Below are 17,516 nucleotides of genomic sequence, written 5' to 3'. Positions count from 1 at the left end.
CTTCACAAATTATTGCTGCATACATGCATCCCGTGACTAATGCTAAACTATGGCATCAACGCTTGACACACATTAATATGAACTATGTGGTGGACTCCATCAAGAAAGACGCAGTTCGTGGATTTGACCTGGAGGCCGTGTCACATAAAATTATGTGTGAAGACTGTGAGATTGGGAAGCAATCTCGAAAGCCATTTCCAGCCGCAACAAGAAATGCAACGATAAAACCAGGAGAAATGGTCCATATGGACTTAGCCGGAAAAATGCCTGTTGCATCCCTGGGAGGAGCTCAATATTTCTTACTCTTGAAAGACGATGCTACTGGCTTCCGCACTGTATATTTTCTCAAGAGCAGAGACGAAGCCAAGGATCGTATCAAATGCTACATTGAATTTATGGAAAATCAAACAGGAAGAAAGGTCAAGATATGCCGTTCAGACAATGGTGGAGAATTCTGTAATTCTACTTTGGCATCATACTTCAGAGACCGGGGAATAATTCATGAAACAACCGTCAGCTACAATCCAGAAATGAATGGGAGGTCCGAACGTGAAATAAGAACTTTAAAAGACTGTGCTCGAACTATTCTGCTGGCAGCTAAATTACCCGAATCTTTATGGGCTGAAGCCGTTGCCACCACCGTCTACGTCCACAACCGAATACTGGACAAGCAAAGTCCAAATATAACCGCATTTGAAGCAATATTTGGCAAGAAACCTTCACTCCGTCATTTGAGAGTCTTTGGTAGCGTAGCATTTGCACATATACCAGCCCAGAAAAGGACGGTGGGGAGCAAAGGGTGAGCGACTTATCCTGTGTGGGTACGCATCAGAGAGCAAGAAATATCGTCTTTACGACGAGTCCGGACAAGTGGTTGAGGCAAGAAATGTATCTTTCCACGAAGAAGCTTTTGAACCGACAGTAATGATACATGGCGAAGAAGAAAGAGAAGAACCTGATGAATCCAAATCTGAAAAAGATGATGCAAAAGATGATGCACAAGATGATGCACAAGATGATGCAGAATGGACGGACGAGGAGAAATACGATCCCGAGGACCCACAGCCTGATCAAGTTGACCCACAGCCAGTACAACCTGACAATGAGAAAATGGGTGACGAATTAGAAGTCCAAGTTAAAACTGAAAAAGGAGACTACACGGCTCGCATTCCATCGCAAGGGACGACACGTGTTGTCTTGCCTGAAACAAGTAAAAAATCAGGAACCACTCGCAATTTAAGAGACAGAGCTAAAATTAAGAAACCAGATAGATATCAAGCTCATGCCATTTATGCAGACAAAGAAGCTTCAACTTATAAAGAAGCCGTTGAGTCTAAAGAGAAGGAAGAATGGATAAAGGCAATGCAAGATGAGATTGAAAGTCATAAGAAAAATGGGACTTGGAAATACGTGAAGAGGCCAGCCAATGCAAGATTGCTTGACAGTAAATGGGTATACAAGCTTAAACGTAAAATGGATGGAACAATTGATCGATTTAAAGCCCGGCTTGTCATACGAGGGCATAGACAGAAAGAAGGCGTCGACTATTTTGAGACATTCTCCGCCGTATCTCGGTACGAGTCCATAAGACTTCTACTAAGTATAGCTGCAGCAAAGGAAATGCATATCGCACAGCTGGATGTCCAGACAGCCTATCTCTACGGGATTCTAAAGGAGACCATATACATGTCACAACCTGAGGGTTTCCACAATGGAGATGACTCCATCGTGTGCCTCCTGATCAAGGCTTTATATGGATTGAAACAGGCTGGAAGAACCTGGAATGAAACATTCACCGAATTTCTCGAGAAATTCGACTTGCACCCATGTTACTGCGATCCCTGTATATTTGTTGGAGATGTTGATGCAATAATCACTTATCTCAGCTTATGGGTGGATGATTCACTGGTCATTGGAAAAGATAAAAATGCCGTGCAGAAGATCATCAATGCAATCAAATCCTACTTTGAAATAACGATAATGGAGCCCACAGCCTATGTTGGGATGCAAATAATCAGAGATGGAAATGATGGTTTACTTTTGTCACAACCTTTTTACATCCGTAACCTGCTTGAAAAGTACAATATGCTGGAGTGCAACCCGACGAATGTGCCGATGCAACCTCATGCAGGAGAACTCGTCCCAGCCGCAACAATAAACGAGACCCTTCCGTATCGACAGCTCGTTGGATCATTAATTTACCTAGCCAAGTGCACACGCCCTGACATCTCATATGCAGTGTCCCGCCTGTATCAGTTTATGCACGCATACGACGAAACTCACTGGAAAGCTGCAAAGCAAGTCCTCCGCTATTTAAAAGGCACCGAGGAACTCGGAATCAAATACAAACCGTGTGAGGATATGATTCTCAGGGGATATACAGATGCAGATTATGCTTCCGACAAGATGGATAGAAAATCTACAACAGGTTTTGTCTTCATGCTAAATGACAGCGTTATTTCATGGTCAAGCCAAAAGCAACCCATTGTCTCAATGTCATCAATGGAAAGTGAATATATATCTCTCGCTTCTGGAGCGCGTGAAGCCGTTTGGTTACGACGATTTCTAGAAGAATTAGGATTCCCACAAGAGTCCCCAACAATAATTCATGTTGACAACCAGAGTGCAATAAAATTGGTCAAAAATCCAGAGATGCACTCAAGATCCAAGCACATCGATGTCCGGTACCACTACACAAGAGAGCTAGTTAGTACAGGACAGTTGGCAATTGAATATGTACATACTAGTGAACAAATTGCAGATGGATTAACTAAGCCACTACTGAAGACCCAGCATTTCAAGATGAGACACGATCTCAGTATGGAAAGAAATGAGACAAAGGAGAGCAAGGACAACCCAACTAAAGTAAAGAGAGGTCCCCTCCAAGCCAACTTCTCACTGATGAGCCTGCTCACCATCCTTCTTATGTTTATTACGCAAGCTTGTGGGGTGACACATCAGAATGCGATCCCTTTACTATGGAAAAAGAGTCCAATCCCAGTTACAACGGGATATAACCAAGTCCACTTGCTCGTCAAATTCATGAACCCGTGCGAAATTTTAACACAGGATCTACTACATAAGGATTTAAGTGCCTATGCAACCGAGAAATGTAACAAAATATACGACGAAATGTTCCTGGATGAGCTAGAAAAAATGTGCCCTAAAAGAAAATTCTCCGATCATATTAATTCGCGACATACTAGAGAAATTGGACGAAGAGTGAAGAGAGTCCTCCCATTACTTGCAGTTGGAGTAATAATTGGTGTGACTGTCCTTGTAGCCGGCTTATCAGTTGGTGGAGCAATCAATTCGTTTGTTCAAACTGGAAGAATCTCTGCTTTGCAAGGAACAGTAGCGGAACAAAGAGAGATGCTGGATGAATTGGAACGTCGCGTGGAAATATCGGAAAGAGAGATTGAGAAGCTTAAGGTTAGCCTAAATGCTACACTAGACCAGCTTCAGCTACATCAGCTTGATCACGACGAACTCAAGGGAAAATCCATTGACACCAATTTCGCAATTGCCTACCTTACCAGTCGCCTCATGATAGGTAGAGAAATAATTAGAGAAGCAACAAGACAGTGGCGGCGAGGAAAAGTTTACGCACCACTAATGGATTTCTTTAATTTCACGTTACCCTGTGGTGATGCTTGCCCAGTCAGCTTCGCACAATCTCAAAAGTGCGAAATATCAGATGACAGAACCAAGCTGTATGTGGACTTCACTGCAACTGAAATTAACAAAGATTTGCAACTCATCGAGGCAGACTCCTTCGATCTCAAAGTTGAAAGGGAGAATGAAACCTGCGTTCTAAAGTACAAGGGACCCCATAATGCCATCCTTTCTACGAAAGATGACTGCGTATACTCCATCAATGTTAAGGAGCCTACAACCCCCGACCTAATTGTTTCGCCCACTCGAGGATGCACGCCAACAGCGAAAACAAAGAACTCCAATCACTTTGACATAGACCACTGTTATGACCAGAACCTTGCTGGACCATGGGATTTTGTACAAATCAAACTACACCATGGACAATATCATATCTACTGCCCTGGGTCCAATATTACCATTGAGAGGAAGCTGCAACAATGCCCTGCTAGCGTGTTCATCCTTCCAATGAATGCTAATTTTAAAACAAATGATATTGAGTTTTCAGGAACTGAATCCAGCCTTGTTCACCAAGAGGTAGTCGACCCACTATTCACGATGAAAGCCAACTGGCACTTGCAGCCTAGTTTCAACTGGACCAGTCTGATGATCAATGGTTCCACTGACGAAGGAGGGTCAATCCACTACCACACAAGCAATGAACCAGCCTGATCAACAATGGAATGGATCTTAACCCTTTGCATACTAATAATAGTTGCTCAAGCCACTCTTTGTGTTTTCCTTTTTCTGAAAAGCCGGCCAAATGTAATTTCGGTTAGGGCAAATCCAGTGGAAACTGCCGATATTGAACTTTAAAAATTGAGGGATGATGTTAAAATATGCATGTTAACAAAGTTTTCCATATTTATCAATTTTTAGTTTGTCGACTTTTATGAGGGCTGAGCATTTTCCAACCTTTTTCCCAGGACAAGGGATTAAAAGGGTCCTTTTGTTTTTACGCCTCATTAGAAGGGACACTTCGTTTGAGCATAACTCTGCGTAGTTTGTATGGTCACTTCTGACCACATATTATTACATATGTATGAATGTCTCCTATGTACTGTCAAAACCTTAAAACCAAGTTGTTTAATAAAAATCACCATCAGTCTAAAAATATCTTCCAGCGAGATCATTTTTACTTTCAGAGGGGCATAAAAGTGAGTCAATTTTAAGCCAATATGTAAGCTATTCCTTAAGCTAAATAATTAATTATGGGGTGCACACTCAAGGGGGTGTGGCCGGCTCAACTGGGGACAACGAGATAAAACCTCCATCAGTTTTTCCTAATCTCATCGGGTGCTACAAAATATCCTAAGAGAATCAAATTCGGGGATGTCCAGTTGGGGTATACTCCTAAGAATTTTCCACTAACCAATCCTAAGAAATCTGTACTGGTGTACATAAATATGTACATATTTATATGTGCGTGCGTGTGAATTTATTTAATTTTAGTGGACAATTTCATGCGAACTAAATAGTTTTTATGAAAATTTAATAATACACTATAGTAAACCCATAGTGGTTAGAATACAGTACTCAGGTTTGTGTGCATTTTCTTGTCGTCACCGGATCTGAGTCATCAAATCTGATCCAAACAGGTCGAAATTGATGTCGACGCTCCATATTGAGTTAACCAGAAATTCTTTGATGTCGAAGCCCATTATCCCACAATGTTACGACATTTTGCCCAAGGGCGGTGAAGTGGCGTTTTTCAGTCACTGTGAGCCAATATTGTTAGGAAACAATTAGTTCAAAAGTATACAAATGTTATTTTTCAAACAATTATGAATTCTCAAGTGGGTACTGAGCGATTTTGGTGGATATTTTTGAAGATTACACTAAAATATTAAACAATTCAAAGGGTGAAAAGACTTTTTTCCAGCACGAATTTTACATAATGTCCCACCGCGTCATTGGCTGTTCCACGCCGTTATCCAAAGTACGGTTCCGAAAACCTTGCATTATGGTAAGTAATTGTGCAAAATTGCAGTTCATCCAATTTAACTTCTCTAACAATATAACGCTTTAAGTGAAAAAAGTTTGAGGGTGGAAAGACTTTCCGCCTATACTGTATCTTTCAGTTTATTAATATTGGTTAATTTCTAGTATTTGACGTTTCATTCACTTCATATCCTAATGAATCCCGACATGGGTAGCAAATTAGTACGGAATGGTAAAAATTACCAGTTGATCGGTATGATTTTCAGACCAAATGGCAGCAACTTTTGTATCAGGAAATTAATATCATACTTCTGACAATGTGCCTTCATGATTGTATATAAAGATTTAATCAATTTGTAATTAATACTTAAATGAATGGTTCATACACTTTGCATAATAAACAATTTGATATCAGCTTGTTTTATTTAGTTATACATGACACAGGTTGCATATACGTACTTATTTAAAACACTTATAAACTAACTCGCTTCAGGATTCATTCAACCCACCTAAAATTCTCATTATCAAATGGAGTAATTGTGATCTGAAAATATTAATAAAAAATAAATAAAGGTTTTTCCCACCTCAAAATAATTGTTGTAGTAAATACATACTTACAATACAATGGTGCGAAGTGTAACCCTCCGATTTGGTTGAAATTTTGAAATTACGTGGTCCATGTCAATACAACCAACTTTTCTTGAGGTGGTTTGTGCGATAGTCAATATTTACCATACTATTTGATCGCAAAAAATGAAAATATGCGATTTTTTAGCACTGGAAGGGAATTGAAGTTGAGTTTGCTTCCACGACCTGGTAAAAGTCGTTCCTTTTTCAACTTTACCCTCAAATATTTTGAATAATTCCGACCATCGCACAAACTGCCTTAAGAAACGTACCTTGTATTGACTTGGACCACATAATTTCAAAATTTCAACCAAATAGGAGGGTTACACTTCACACCATCGCATTATAAGTATTAATTAACTTGATTTCCCTACCTTATCTGCCCCGTTGGGAAACAATTTCACCAATCGATCATACAAATCCGTCCTGGCTGCCATGTCATCCGCTCTTTTCACATCGTAGGAAACAATCATCTCAACTCTTTTCACCGACTCGGACCCTCCAGAACCACCTTTTGGAAGAAACTGCTCCACACTGGGAAAACCATCCCAGGAATCCGAACACACGTGCAAGCTTTCCAAGACCGGAAAACTCTTGCGGTAATCAAACTTCCCGCCGTCGCGACGCTCAAATGAAATCCTGTTATTCATTCCCGTCCTTATCTGCAAGACTTTCATGGCCTAAAATACCTCGGGGAATTTCCATTTTCTTATCTTATCAAAGGCGGTAGAGAAATGAATGGAAATCTTTTCCAGCGTGGGGGAATGTTTGTGCAGAAGTTTGTACAGGTTTTCGGGGTGGTAGTCTCCTTTTTGAAATTCGGCATCGTACTGAATTTCAAAGTCCAGTTTTTTTAAAGGAGATGGAATTTTGAGGAGAACCTCGAGCCCATCCGCGTTGAGATCACCTTCCAATGAAAGGGAAGAAAATGATCTGAAATTATATAAGTATTTTAGCATACCTGTTCAATTTTGTTTCCTTCATTCAAAATTCCTTCCCTTGGAAATTCAATTTGAACTATTCATTCATTCAATGAATAATTCATTTATCATTCATTCGCCCATGTATTTCACATGGGGCAAAAAATGAACTCATTCATTGTGAAAAGTTGAATTAGTCATTCATTCATTTCGGTATCATTGAATGAATATGAACAGGTATGTATCTTACAATGGAGGTCTCCCAGCATATGCTCACAGATTTGGACCAAACTAGCGTCAATCGATCACAAATATAATTAGTATGAAATTTGCAAATGGAACTATCTGCCAATGCGCAGGTTTGGCGGAGATATTTGCGTCCAAAGCGGGTAAAATGCGCAGGAAATTTGGAAAATGAAAATTATGCCAGCCTTTTGGTACGTTTTCTCCTCTTTTTATGCAAATATCTCCGCCAAACCTGCGCATTGGCAGATAGTTCCATTTGCATACTTTATGTTATTTTGGGTTAAATGGGATTAACAAAGTTTCCCTTACCAGTTAGGTCGAAATCTATAAAAAGAATATATACTTGAAAGGGGCCGTCCATAAATTACGTAGCGCAAGAGGGGGGCGGGCGGATCTAAGGCTCCAATGCTATCGTGCCTATGTTACACATGTTAAAGGGGTGGAAGGCTGGTCTAGAAAATCGCTATTTTTGCTTTACGTAATTTATGAACGGCCCCAAAGTACTTAACAACAGGTCCTTTTCATGCAAGAGCGTATATTTAGTTAAGGCATATGTTTTACACTAGCTTAAATTCATAAATGTAACGTTGGTAGAAATAGTGGGCAAATACATGATTGGGCTCAGCCTTAATTTTCCTGAGTTAAGTATTCTCCTCCAATTAGTATTTTCTTTAACCTGGTGTTGAAAGGTCGTCATAATTCTTATCTACTGTCAATTGAAACCCTCAGCAAAACTAAATACATGTTAGCGTGTTTCTTCTTGAAAAATCGAAATTTGGAAAACATTATTTGAAAATATTATTCGATTCGGAAATAAGAAATAAGTCAATATTTACAAATTAAATTCCGAACTCATTGATTCTAAATCTCCCCCACGTTTACTCGGAGGCGGAATAGGAAACAAAAAAATTGGAAAATTCCATATAAAATTTATAAAAATAACTATTCTTATTCCATTTCTGGACCTACTAAATTTAACATTTCACTTGCAAATTACTCAAACCTAACCAAACTCATTTTTTAACTCAGGAAATTAAGACAACTTTAAATAAATGTTAAATGGACTCATTCCATATACATAACCAACTTATAAAAATTATAAATTTTTAGTTAATTTCGAAAGTAATTCAGTATGTTTCCATGTCTTACAGGATAATTATGGACTGTTCCCAGTGTTCCAAAAGTTTCAAAACGATACAACATCTAAAGCTTCACGCACTCACGCATGATGAAAATGCTCACGTGAATTGCAAAGTAAGTACATGAAGCAAACAATGAGGAGGTGTGAGGTGGTTATCGCCGATATCCACCGGATTAATTTTAGATTGTTCACCCTCAGGAATAATACATATGAACCTATTTTTTCATTTTCCTGAATGGCCATGTTTACGCCCGTGGCGGAATTTTAAAAAAATGTCAGTAAAAGTCCGGATTTTTAAAAACGGTGTAACTTTTCGAATTTTAACCCGATATCAAAACTTAATGCTCAGAATGACTTCCCTGAAATTGTAAAAATTCATTTATTAAAAATTTAAAAAATTTGATGGTTTAATGCCATTTCTGAATTTTTTAAAGTGATATGATAATTTTTTACAAATTGAAACTTTTTAAAAAATGAATTTTTATAATTTCAGGGAAATCATTCTTAGCAAAAATTCGGCTTAAAGTTGGAAATTGTGTCAATATTCGAACTTATGTATGGGTGAACTTATGTATGTATTTTTGAGTATGAACAATTTATAATTAGTCCGGTCGATATCGGCGATAACCATCTCACACCTACTCATCGTGAGTTTTTCTTTTCCACTGTTACCTTGAAAAATAATTAATTCCTTAAATATTTCCAGATTTGCGGTAAAACATTGAAAAATCACAGAGTTGTAACGACACATATGTCATATACGCATAGAAATAAGGAAAAACCAATGTGTAAGATCTGCCCTCGAGAATTTGGCAGCCTGGGAAATCTTCGCAATCACATGACAAGAATTCACAGCGAGGGAGGAATTCCCCGCAACCCGTGCACATTTGTGGGATGTGGAAAATCCTTTAAAACCCCACGTGACGTGGAGTTTCACGTGAAAAGAATGCACCCAGAGAGGACACGACCCCGCCACCCTTGCACGTTTGTGGGCTGCTCGAAAACATTTCAGAACAAGGCATACGTTGCAACACACTTTAAGCAGGACCACGGCGAGAATCCGGTTCGATTTTATTGTACCTTTTGTGGGAAGGAATTTAAAGAAAGGCAAAACCTTAGACGCCACATTGATACGCATACAAAAGAAAAAAGCTATAAGTGTCCCACCTGTGGGAGGAGTTTCTCAACGTCGGATCATTTCAGGAGGCATCAGGTACATATAAAAATTAATACAGGGTGGTTAAAATGTCACGCTACAAGGGAAAATTTTTCAATGAGAAAAATTCGTTAATTTCCATTAGTTATCAAAATTTTGAGACATTGAAGACTTTTGTCATCAGTTTTGATAAAATTATCAAAATCCCAAATCTTGTAACTAATGAAGATTTGGAGACTTTTCCCATTCACAAATTTGCCATTGTAACGTGACATTTAAACCACCCTGTACAGCATAAGTTGCTACCTATATAAAATTATGCACACGCTAAATAATGATGTATACAACCACTTGAGGAAAACGAAATTGTGGAAAATTTGCTCAACCTTGATGATATATCGTCGTCCTAATTCTAAAAACCCCTAAGTGCAGTCTCATCTTAATTTTAAATAGCCCTACGTGAAAATGCTTCGTAATTTTAAAAAGCCCTAAGTGCCGTCCCTCGTTAATTTTAAAAACCCCTAAGTGTATTTTCGCATTAATTTTAAAAAGCCCTATGTGATACATAAAAACGAGTAAAAAGCCCTAACTGCAATTCAAATTTAAATTTCAAATTATGCATAATTAGATGTGATAAAATACTATACATAGATGTGATAAACTCACACTGTGTGAAATTTTTTTACCACAAATTAAATTTTGAAGATATGTATTAAACTTACCTGTGCCATTCTTACTAGGATTACAAATTTTTCTCAAAAATTTCAAAAATTTCAGAAATTTCGAATTTTTCTGATAAATTTCAGAAATTTCGAATTTTTCTGAAAAATTTCCCAAGTTGAGAATTTTTCTGAAAAATTTCAGAAATTTCGAATTTTTCTGAAAAATTTCTCAAATTTCGAATTTTTCTGAAAAATTTCCCAAGTTGAGAATTTTTCTGAAAAATTTCAGAAATTTCGAATTTTTCTGAAAAATTTCTCAAATTTCGAATTTTTCTGAAAAATTTCTCAAATTTCGAATTTTTCTCAAAAATTTCTATTTTTTTCATTTGAATTTTTTTACAAATAGAAAATTTTGGAAATTTGACAGTGAAGGTGAGAATTAAAAAAGTCCACTATATTTCGTGAGCGTCCTTTGTAAAACATCTAAGAATGGCAGAATCAAAATTTAATTTCAAAATTTAATTTGTGATAAAAAACGTCACACAGTATGAGTTTATCACATGTATAGTATTTTATCACATCTTATTATGAATAATTATGCATAATTTGAAATTTAAATTTGAATTGCAGTTAGGGCTTTTTACTCGTTTTTATGTATCACATAGGGCTTTTTAAAATTAATGCGAAAATACACTTAGGGGTTTTTAAAATTAACGAGGGACGGCACTTAGGGCTTTTTAAAATTACGAAGCAGTTTCACTTAGGGCTATTTAAAATTAAGATGAGACTGCACTTAGGGGTTTTTAGAATTAGGACGACGATATTGCTATAATGAAGTATAAAAAATAGTCAATTAGCTTGTACAAAATTTATTTTACACAGTCTTGGACAAATTTTATTCAAAAGTTTAGTTATCATGATTTTACTCAATGTTGTAAAAACTTTGCATAAATTCCTGAGTAATTGTTGTACAACATTGGGGAAGTATTGACCAACTCAGTTGGCTGTTTAACGCTCATTCAATCTGGGGAGAATTTACTCATTAAGAGAGCAAAATCATACCACACATTGAGCAAAATTCAGTCAAATGTTGTGGTGGTTCAGCCCGTGCGGCGGTCTTTGTCAGTTGGAAGCACGAGACCAACAGAACCAGTCAAAAAGAATTAATTTTGCCATTTTGAGTTGCAAAATTAAATTTACACCAAAATGGGTGATTTTGTTGAAAAAGTTCTCGAGATTGCAGGGCTGGTGGAACTCATCGCAACATTCAAAGGTAAAACTTAATTGTAAATCAGTATTAATTAATTTAATAATATTTTTTTTCAATCTTGCAGATCAAGACGTGGACGCAAACTGCCAGATTGCCAAGTCGGATCGCTTGAAGAGCGTCTTTTAGCTGATATCGTTCCATCAATTGGACGGAGGCTAAAAATTATTAATGCAATCAGGGAAGTCGCCGCCGTAAGTACCCTTCAAAATAAACGACTGTTTAATTGTAGCATTTGCAAATCAAATTTCCAAGAATTCAATACATATTGGAATCATTTAATAAGTTTTCACGAAATTAGTAAAGGAACGGCTAGAATTAATTGTCCTTTGTGTTCTACAATTTTTACTAGCACCGAGACACTTAAAAATCATGTAAAACTCTTTTGTCCAAAGAATAGAAGTAGATCAGTAAATTCAAATCTAGCTATACGTCAGGATATTTCTCAAATTACTGAAGAGGAAATTGGACCTAATTTGTTGGCAGAGATTACTACAGACTATAAATTAGCTTTTGTCAAAACACTACAAATGTCGGGTTCAATTTCATTAGTAAAGTCAGCTGAAATTTTATCATCTGCAAATTCTCTAGTAAATAGCATTGTCGATATTGCTAAAAATTTTGTTAATAATACCACTGAGAAAGATGATTTGCTAATTAAGCTGAGTACACTAAAAGATCCTTTTCATAACTCAAACTGCTCTCAATATTTAATTGAGAAGAGTTTGAAAGATCAAAAAATTTATAGTGAGGCAACCGAAATTAAACTTGGGTCACATTTTAAATTCGATGTGGCAGCTGGGTCGGTAATAGAAAAGTTTGATTTCATGTATTATTTTGATTTGCGGAAAAGCTTGCCAATAATATTGTCTCATTATAAACTTGTATGTAATTTTGTGTTAGACGACAGTAATAATTTCAATCTTTTCTTAAATTTTAAATCTGGAAAATACTTTAGAAAATTGGACGGAAATCCCCTTTGCTTGCAAATTTACTACGACGATATAGAAATTTGCAATCCACTTGGTGCCAAGGCTAAAATACATAAGTTGGCAATGTTTTATTTTATAATTGCAAACTTTCCACCTCACTTCAAATCTCAGTTGTCAAGCATTTTTCCTCTTTTAATTGTAAAGTCAAAATTATTGAAGGAATATGGTATCAACAACATATTGAAACCAATGGTCGATGAATTTAAAAAATTGTCTGTAATTAATCCACAAGATATTTTGTTAGAGTTGCCATTCACACACGTAGTTTTGTGGCGACAATTTAGGCCTACATTCCCTACTGGGATACACGGAAGGGTTTAATGCTAATTACAGGTGTAGATTTTGTAAAGGTAACAAGCATTTTACCCAAACCGCTGTGGAGGAAGAGATATCACTACGTCGGAATATTGCTAATTATAGCTCGGATTTGGTGCTTGGCGACATTTCTTTAACCGGGATACGAGAGGGGTCAATTTTAAATGAAATTTCCTATTTTCATGTCACTGAAAATTATGCCCCAGATATTATGCATGATTTTTTTGAAGGAATATGCATAATTGAGTTAAAATTAGCATTGGACTATCTGATAAAGACCAAGAAAATTACTCTGCAACAAATTAATCATCAGATTTCTACCTGTTTCAAAAAGAATAGTCATAAAGTAAACAAATTTCCTGAAATAAGTCAACAATTTATTTGTGATGAAAAGAAATCTTGTTTCTCTGCATCAGAAATGAAAAACTTTTTTCTTGTATTTCCGGCAATTTTTTTGGCTTATTTTGACGATGACAAAATGCTAAATTTAATTTTGAAATTAAGAAGAATTATACGAATTATTATGGCACCGTTAATTTCCCGTGAAGGTGTATCACTTTTGCGATATTTAATTTCTGATCACCACCAGCTCTATATTAATTTGACTGGTAATAATCTAACTCCAAAATTTCACCACATTTTACACTACCCTCACGCAATTGAGCAGCTGGGTCCGTTAAAAAATTTTTGGTGCATGAAGTTGGAAGCAAAGCATCGCTTCAGCAAAATTGTGGGGAAAAATTCTTACAACTTCAAAAATATAGCAAAATCTGTGGCAAAACGGTTATCTTTGAATATGGCATTTTCCATTAATTCTTCGAAAGGTGACGGAATTATGCAAATTAAGTTTGGTGGAGGAGTTAGAATAAGGTTGGATGAATTAAAAGGAAATTTTGACTTTTCATTACTAAATATAGGTAGCGAGGAAATAATTTTATCAATCGAGTTTGTAAGTGCGAAAGGTACAATAATTTCTCGTCATAAATATTTCATTCTAGGGAGTAATGAGAATCAGCTTCAATTCTGCCAAGTTGAACTTTGTTTTGTGCACGATGATCAAGTTTATATTTGTGTTTCTCCAATTACTTGCGTGGAATTGCTTCACAATTCTTATCTCTTTAAAGTAACTGGTAAAAAAACGGCAATAATAATTAAACCTGAATTATTAGATTTGGAGCACCCGTTGATTGTGGCAAATACGAGCTCGGAGTATGACGTAATATCTTGCCCGATAGAATTAGTTTAGATTAATTTTAGCATAAATTAATTTTAATTTAATTTTAGGATTAAATTAATTTTGTTGTTTAGCTTTTTTTGTACAATAATAGAAATCCAGTGAACAGCAGCTGGCATCGAGAGACGAGGAAAATATGTACAAATTAGTGCTGGTAAGAAAGGCATCTTATATGTTTCATATATTGTAATTTTGTAATATAGTATGGTGATATTGGTTGTTTCTATTTTTAGATTAATAATGAAGAAACATGCTCACAATCCAATAACAATTTTGAGCAAGAATCTATTTGCTCCGTAAACATTTCTGAGGGCGATAAATGTTTGTCACTGTCAGATCAGTTATTTGTGAGTAACGAAGTAACAATTTGGATGGTCACATAATTTTAATTAGTTAATTAATTTCGTGTATTTTCAGAATGTTAAAGAAATTATAGTCCAATCAGATCGTGAAAAAGGTACGGCCAAAGGACAGGAAATGTCGCAACTAATTATTAGCCAAGGGACGGCGTCGTTCCAAGTCAAAAGTTTAATTAAGAGGCGCACAGTGAATTATCTCATCAGAAACTATTCCAACTAGTAAGTGTCTACATACATTTATGTTAAAATTGATTCTTTAGTTAGTAGGTATAGTAATTTATTTTATTTATAGTCCACCTCGCCATGTTAAGAAAAATCTAGCTGAGTGCATCTCCTCACAATTGTTTGGGCACCTCGCCGAACAGCAGCAGATTGATATTAAAGTAAAACCAAATTATATTTATCTATAACATAATTTGTATGAATATTAAAATATATTTTTTGCAGAGCTTATTCTACAGTGACGCCAAGTCAATTGACACAGAGGAAATGGACCAGAAAGGGCGAATCATTTACAAAAATATTCCAGCGACAGGATTGATCGAGGACCGATTAAAATACTTGCGAAATAAAAACTGTATTTCAATTCGGAAGAAGCCAAGAGTCCTCGACTCTATTACTAATGGTAAATTTAACATCAAACTAAAATTGTTGTATACCTTTTTGTTATAAATAATAATCCAAATATTTGACAGATCCTACTGTTGAGGAATACGAAATGAAATCCTGGCTGTCTAACTCAAAATCACCTGCATCTCAGGTGCTGCAATACATGAAGGACACCTTTAATTTGCGAAGTCTAGAATTAAAAAATACAACCAATTTGAGTAACACTTTACAAGAGTGGCCACATCTTCTTGAGACATCTGGTGTGGTAAGTATAATATGGATAATAGAAATAAAATAATAAATGGTTAGCTTTGAAAGTTAGCATTGATATTGCTCCTTTAAAATTCCTTAGATTGACCAGGACTTTGAAAGATTGAATCCCGGGAAATCGGAAATTATGCTAAGGAAGTGGCCTAGCATCGCCAAACAAATTTGCGAATTCGCCGAGAGGTCTCAAACCAAAGCAATAGCTGAGTCAGGAATTAAAAAAATGTTTTCAACATTATCATTGGGTAAGTGTCAGAGCTGTTAGATAATTAATATTTGCAATAATATATATTTATATAGTTAATCAATTAATTATTTAGATGAGATTACAATTGCTGCATTTGTGATGTTGCCGTATCTGACCTCGACATCAGCTTATAAGAAGAGAGGAGCAAAGAAAGTCAAAATATCAGCTGCGGCGGCTGCTGACTTTTTTATTCAATTTGTATCTGTAAGTGCAATATTGTTTAATATGTATAACATGAAGCAAAATTTGTATAATTTTCTTAAATACGCGTTTGTTTGACTCAATTCAGAAAACTTTTGATTTGGAGTCGTTCAAAGCCAATGAATCGGAGCGACGTCAACCGTTTGTTGTTTGTGTTGGAGATTTGGCAAACCTTATAATTAAGGATGTTTACGTTATGCTTGAGCGAAAATTAATTAAGTCGCCGACGATAATTTCTGCCGTAGATTTATGTTTTAAGTTGTTCCATGTTTTAAAACTTAAGTTCCCCGATGAATGTTACCCGGTCTGGTCTTTCTTTGATCACACGGTCTACCAGATAAACGAAATTGTATCTCCACCTGCATCAGTATTAGCTTTAGGATCTCATATTATTGTTTAATTAATTTTGCATGTATGTGTAATAATTAGTTACAATTTAAATTGTGTTCATGTATTTAAATTTATCAGTATTCGTTTTTGTATAAGATTGAATATTTAATTCGGAATAAAAACACTAAAAAAATAATTAATCAGACGTTGTTGAAGTTTAATTCAATATTATGCTAAAATTCATCCAATTAATTGCATAAATAATTTGCAAGTGAGTTGAGCATAATTCATTCAAGCATTTGAGTAAACTTTTGTCAGCAAGTTGATTAAAATTTGCCCAATTCAATAGTAGAGAACGCTCATTATAGTTGATCAAATTTTACTCAACATTGGTCAAAATGAATCACTCAAGTGGCTTGAGGAAAATTTAACCAAGACTTGTTTCCATCACTTTTTTCCTCAGGGTTGATCAAAATATTACTCAAGGTTGGGCAAAATTTGTACATTTTTTCTTAGTGTGCACCAACGGTGGACAATAAGCGGACAGAACAGAAGCATAATTTTGATGCAATTTTACACCAATGGTGGAAAATTAGCAGGGGAAATATACCCACATGGTCCCTTCCCGATTTTGTTGATCACAATGTATTTCCGTAGTTTATTCTGCACTCTTGGTGCGTATTGCATCAATTCTTTGGCTCCATTTTGTATTATCGCTTGTTTGATACGAATGGTGCTATTAATTTCCTAAAAATTGGATGGTCCTATTTAACTAGAATTTCTCAAAATTAGCAAAAAATTCGCACATTTTAGCTCAGATCTCGAAAACTGCTGTAGGACCACCCCAATTTTATTACGGATTATTAATCTACTCAATTTTACGCAAATTTTAAGCTATCTAACTTGAAAATCGTTGAAAGATGTAAAAAACCCTATTTCATTGTATTTATCCTAATTAGCATCAGTTGATGAAAAAAAAACTCATTAACAGACAGACAGACAGATGTACAGACATACATACGGACAGTATGTACTCAATAGCTCTCACGCTACGCAGGACGAGCTAATAAAGAGTTTCATTAAATAGGATTAGTGAAGCTTGATTATTGTTCGCAAAATTTCGAAATAGTTGTGCAAATTTCAAAACCGTGATTTGGAATGGAAGTAAATGATGTGAAATTAGGCAATTTGTTTCTGAAAGTTTTTCTAATCTTTTTCAGAAAATCCATCAGGAGAAATCTGCTCGAGAAGTTTTCAAATGCGACCTGTGTCCCAGAACTTTTTTGTGTGAGACTGGACTGTACATCACTAGCTCCCACAGAGCTCCGATTAACTATGGATGCACCTA

The 17,516-nt window shown here is 36.0% G+C and overlaps 2 protein-coding genes across 2 annotated transcripts; one reads left to right on the top strand and one right to left on the bottom strand.

Moving 5' to 3' along the window:
- Positions 1-6,078: 6,078 nt before the first annotated feature.
- LOC118437858 lies at positions 6,079-7,141 on the bottom strand. Its single transcript, XM_035857251.1, has 2 exons — positions 6,597-7,141; positions 6,079-6,139 (listed from the first exon to the last, which is right to left on the bottom strand). Exons 1-2 carry the CDS (start codon positions 6,897-6,899, stop codon positions 6,092-6,094), a joined length of 351 nt encoding a protein of 116 aa, XP_035713144.1. The 5' UTR covers positions 6,900-7,141; the 3' UTR covers positions 6,079-6,091.
- A 4,412-nt stretch (positions 7,142-11,553) lies between these two features.
- On the top strand, positions 11,554-16,633 carry LOC118437750. The gene is made up of 11 exons (XM_035857077.1): positions 11,554-11,591; positions 11,682-11,808; positions 14,250-14,309; positions 14,389-14,502; positions 14,573-14,733; positions 14,807-14,897; positions 14,962-15,139; positions 15,210-15,388; positions 15,476-15,635; positions 15,711-15,841; positions 15,927-16,633. Exons 1-11 carry the CDS (start codon positions 11,554-11,556, stop codon positions 16,236-16,238), a joined length of 1,551 nt encoding a protein of 516 aa, XP_035712970.1. The 3' UTR covers positions 16,239-16,633.
- Positions 16,634-17,516: the final 883 nt, after the last annotated feature.

This window comes from Folsomia candida, unplaced genomic scaffold, assembly GCF_002217175.1.
Source record: "Folsomia candida strain VU population unplaced genomic scaffold, ASM221717v1 Fcan01_Sc016, whole genome shotgun sequence".
In the NCBI taxonomy this organism is placed as follows: Eukaryota; Metazoa; Arthropoda; class Collembola; order Entomobryomorpha; family Isotomidae; genus Folsomia; species Folsomia candida.
This window is presented reverse-complemented; position numbering and strand designations above follow the sequence as displayed.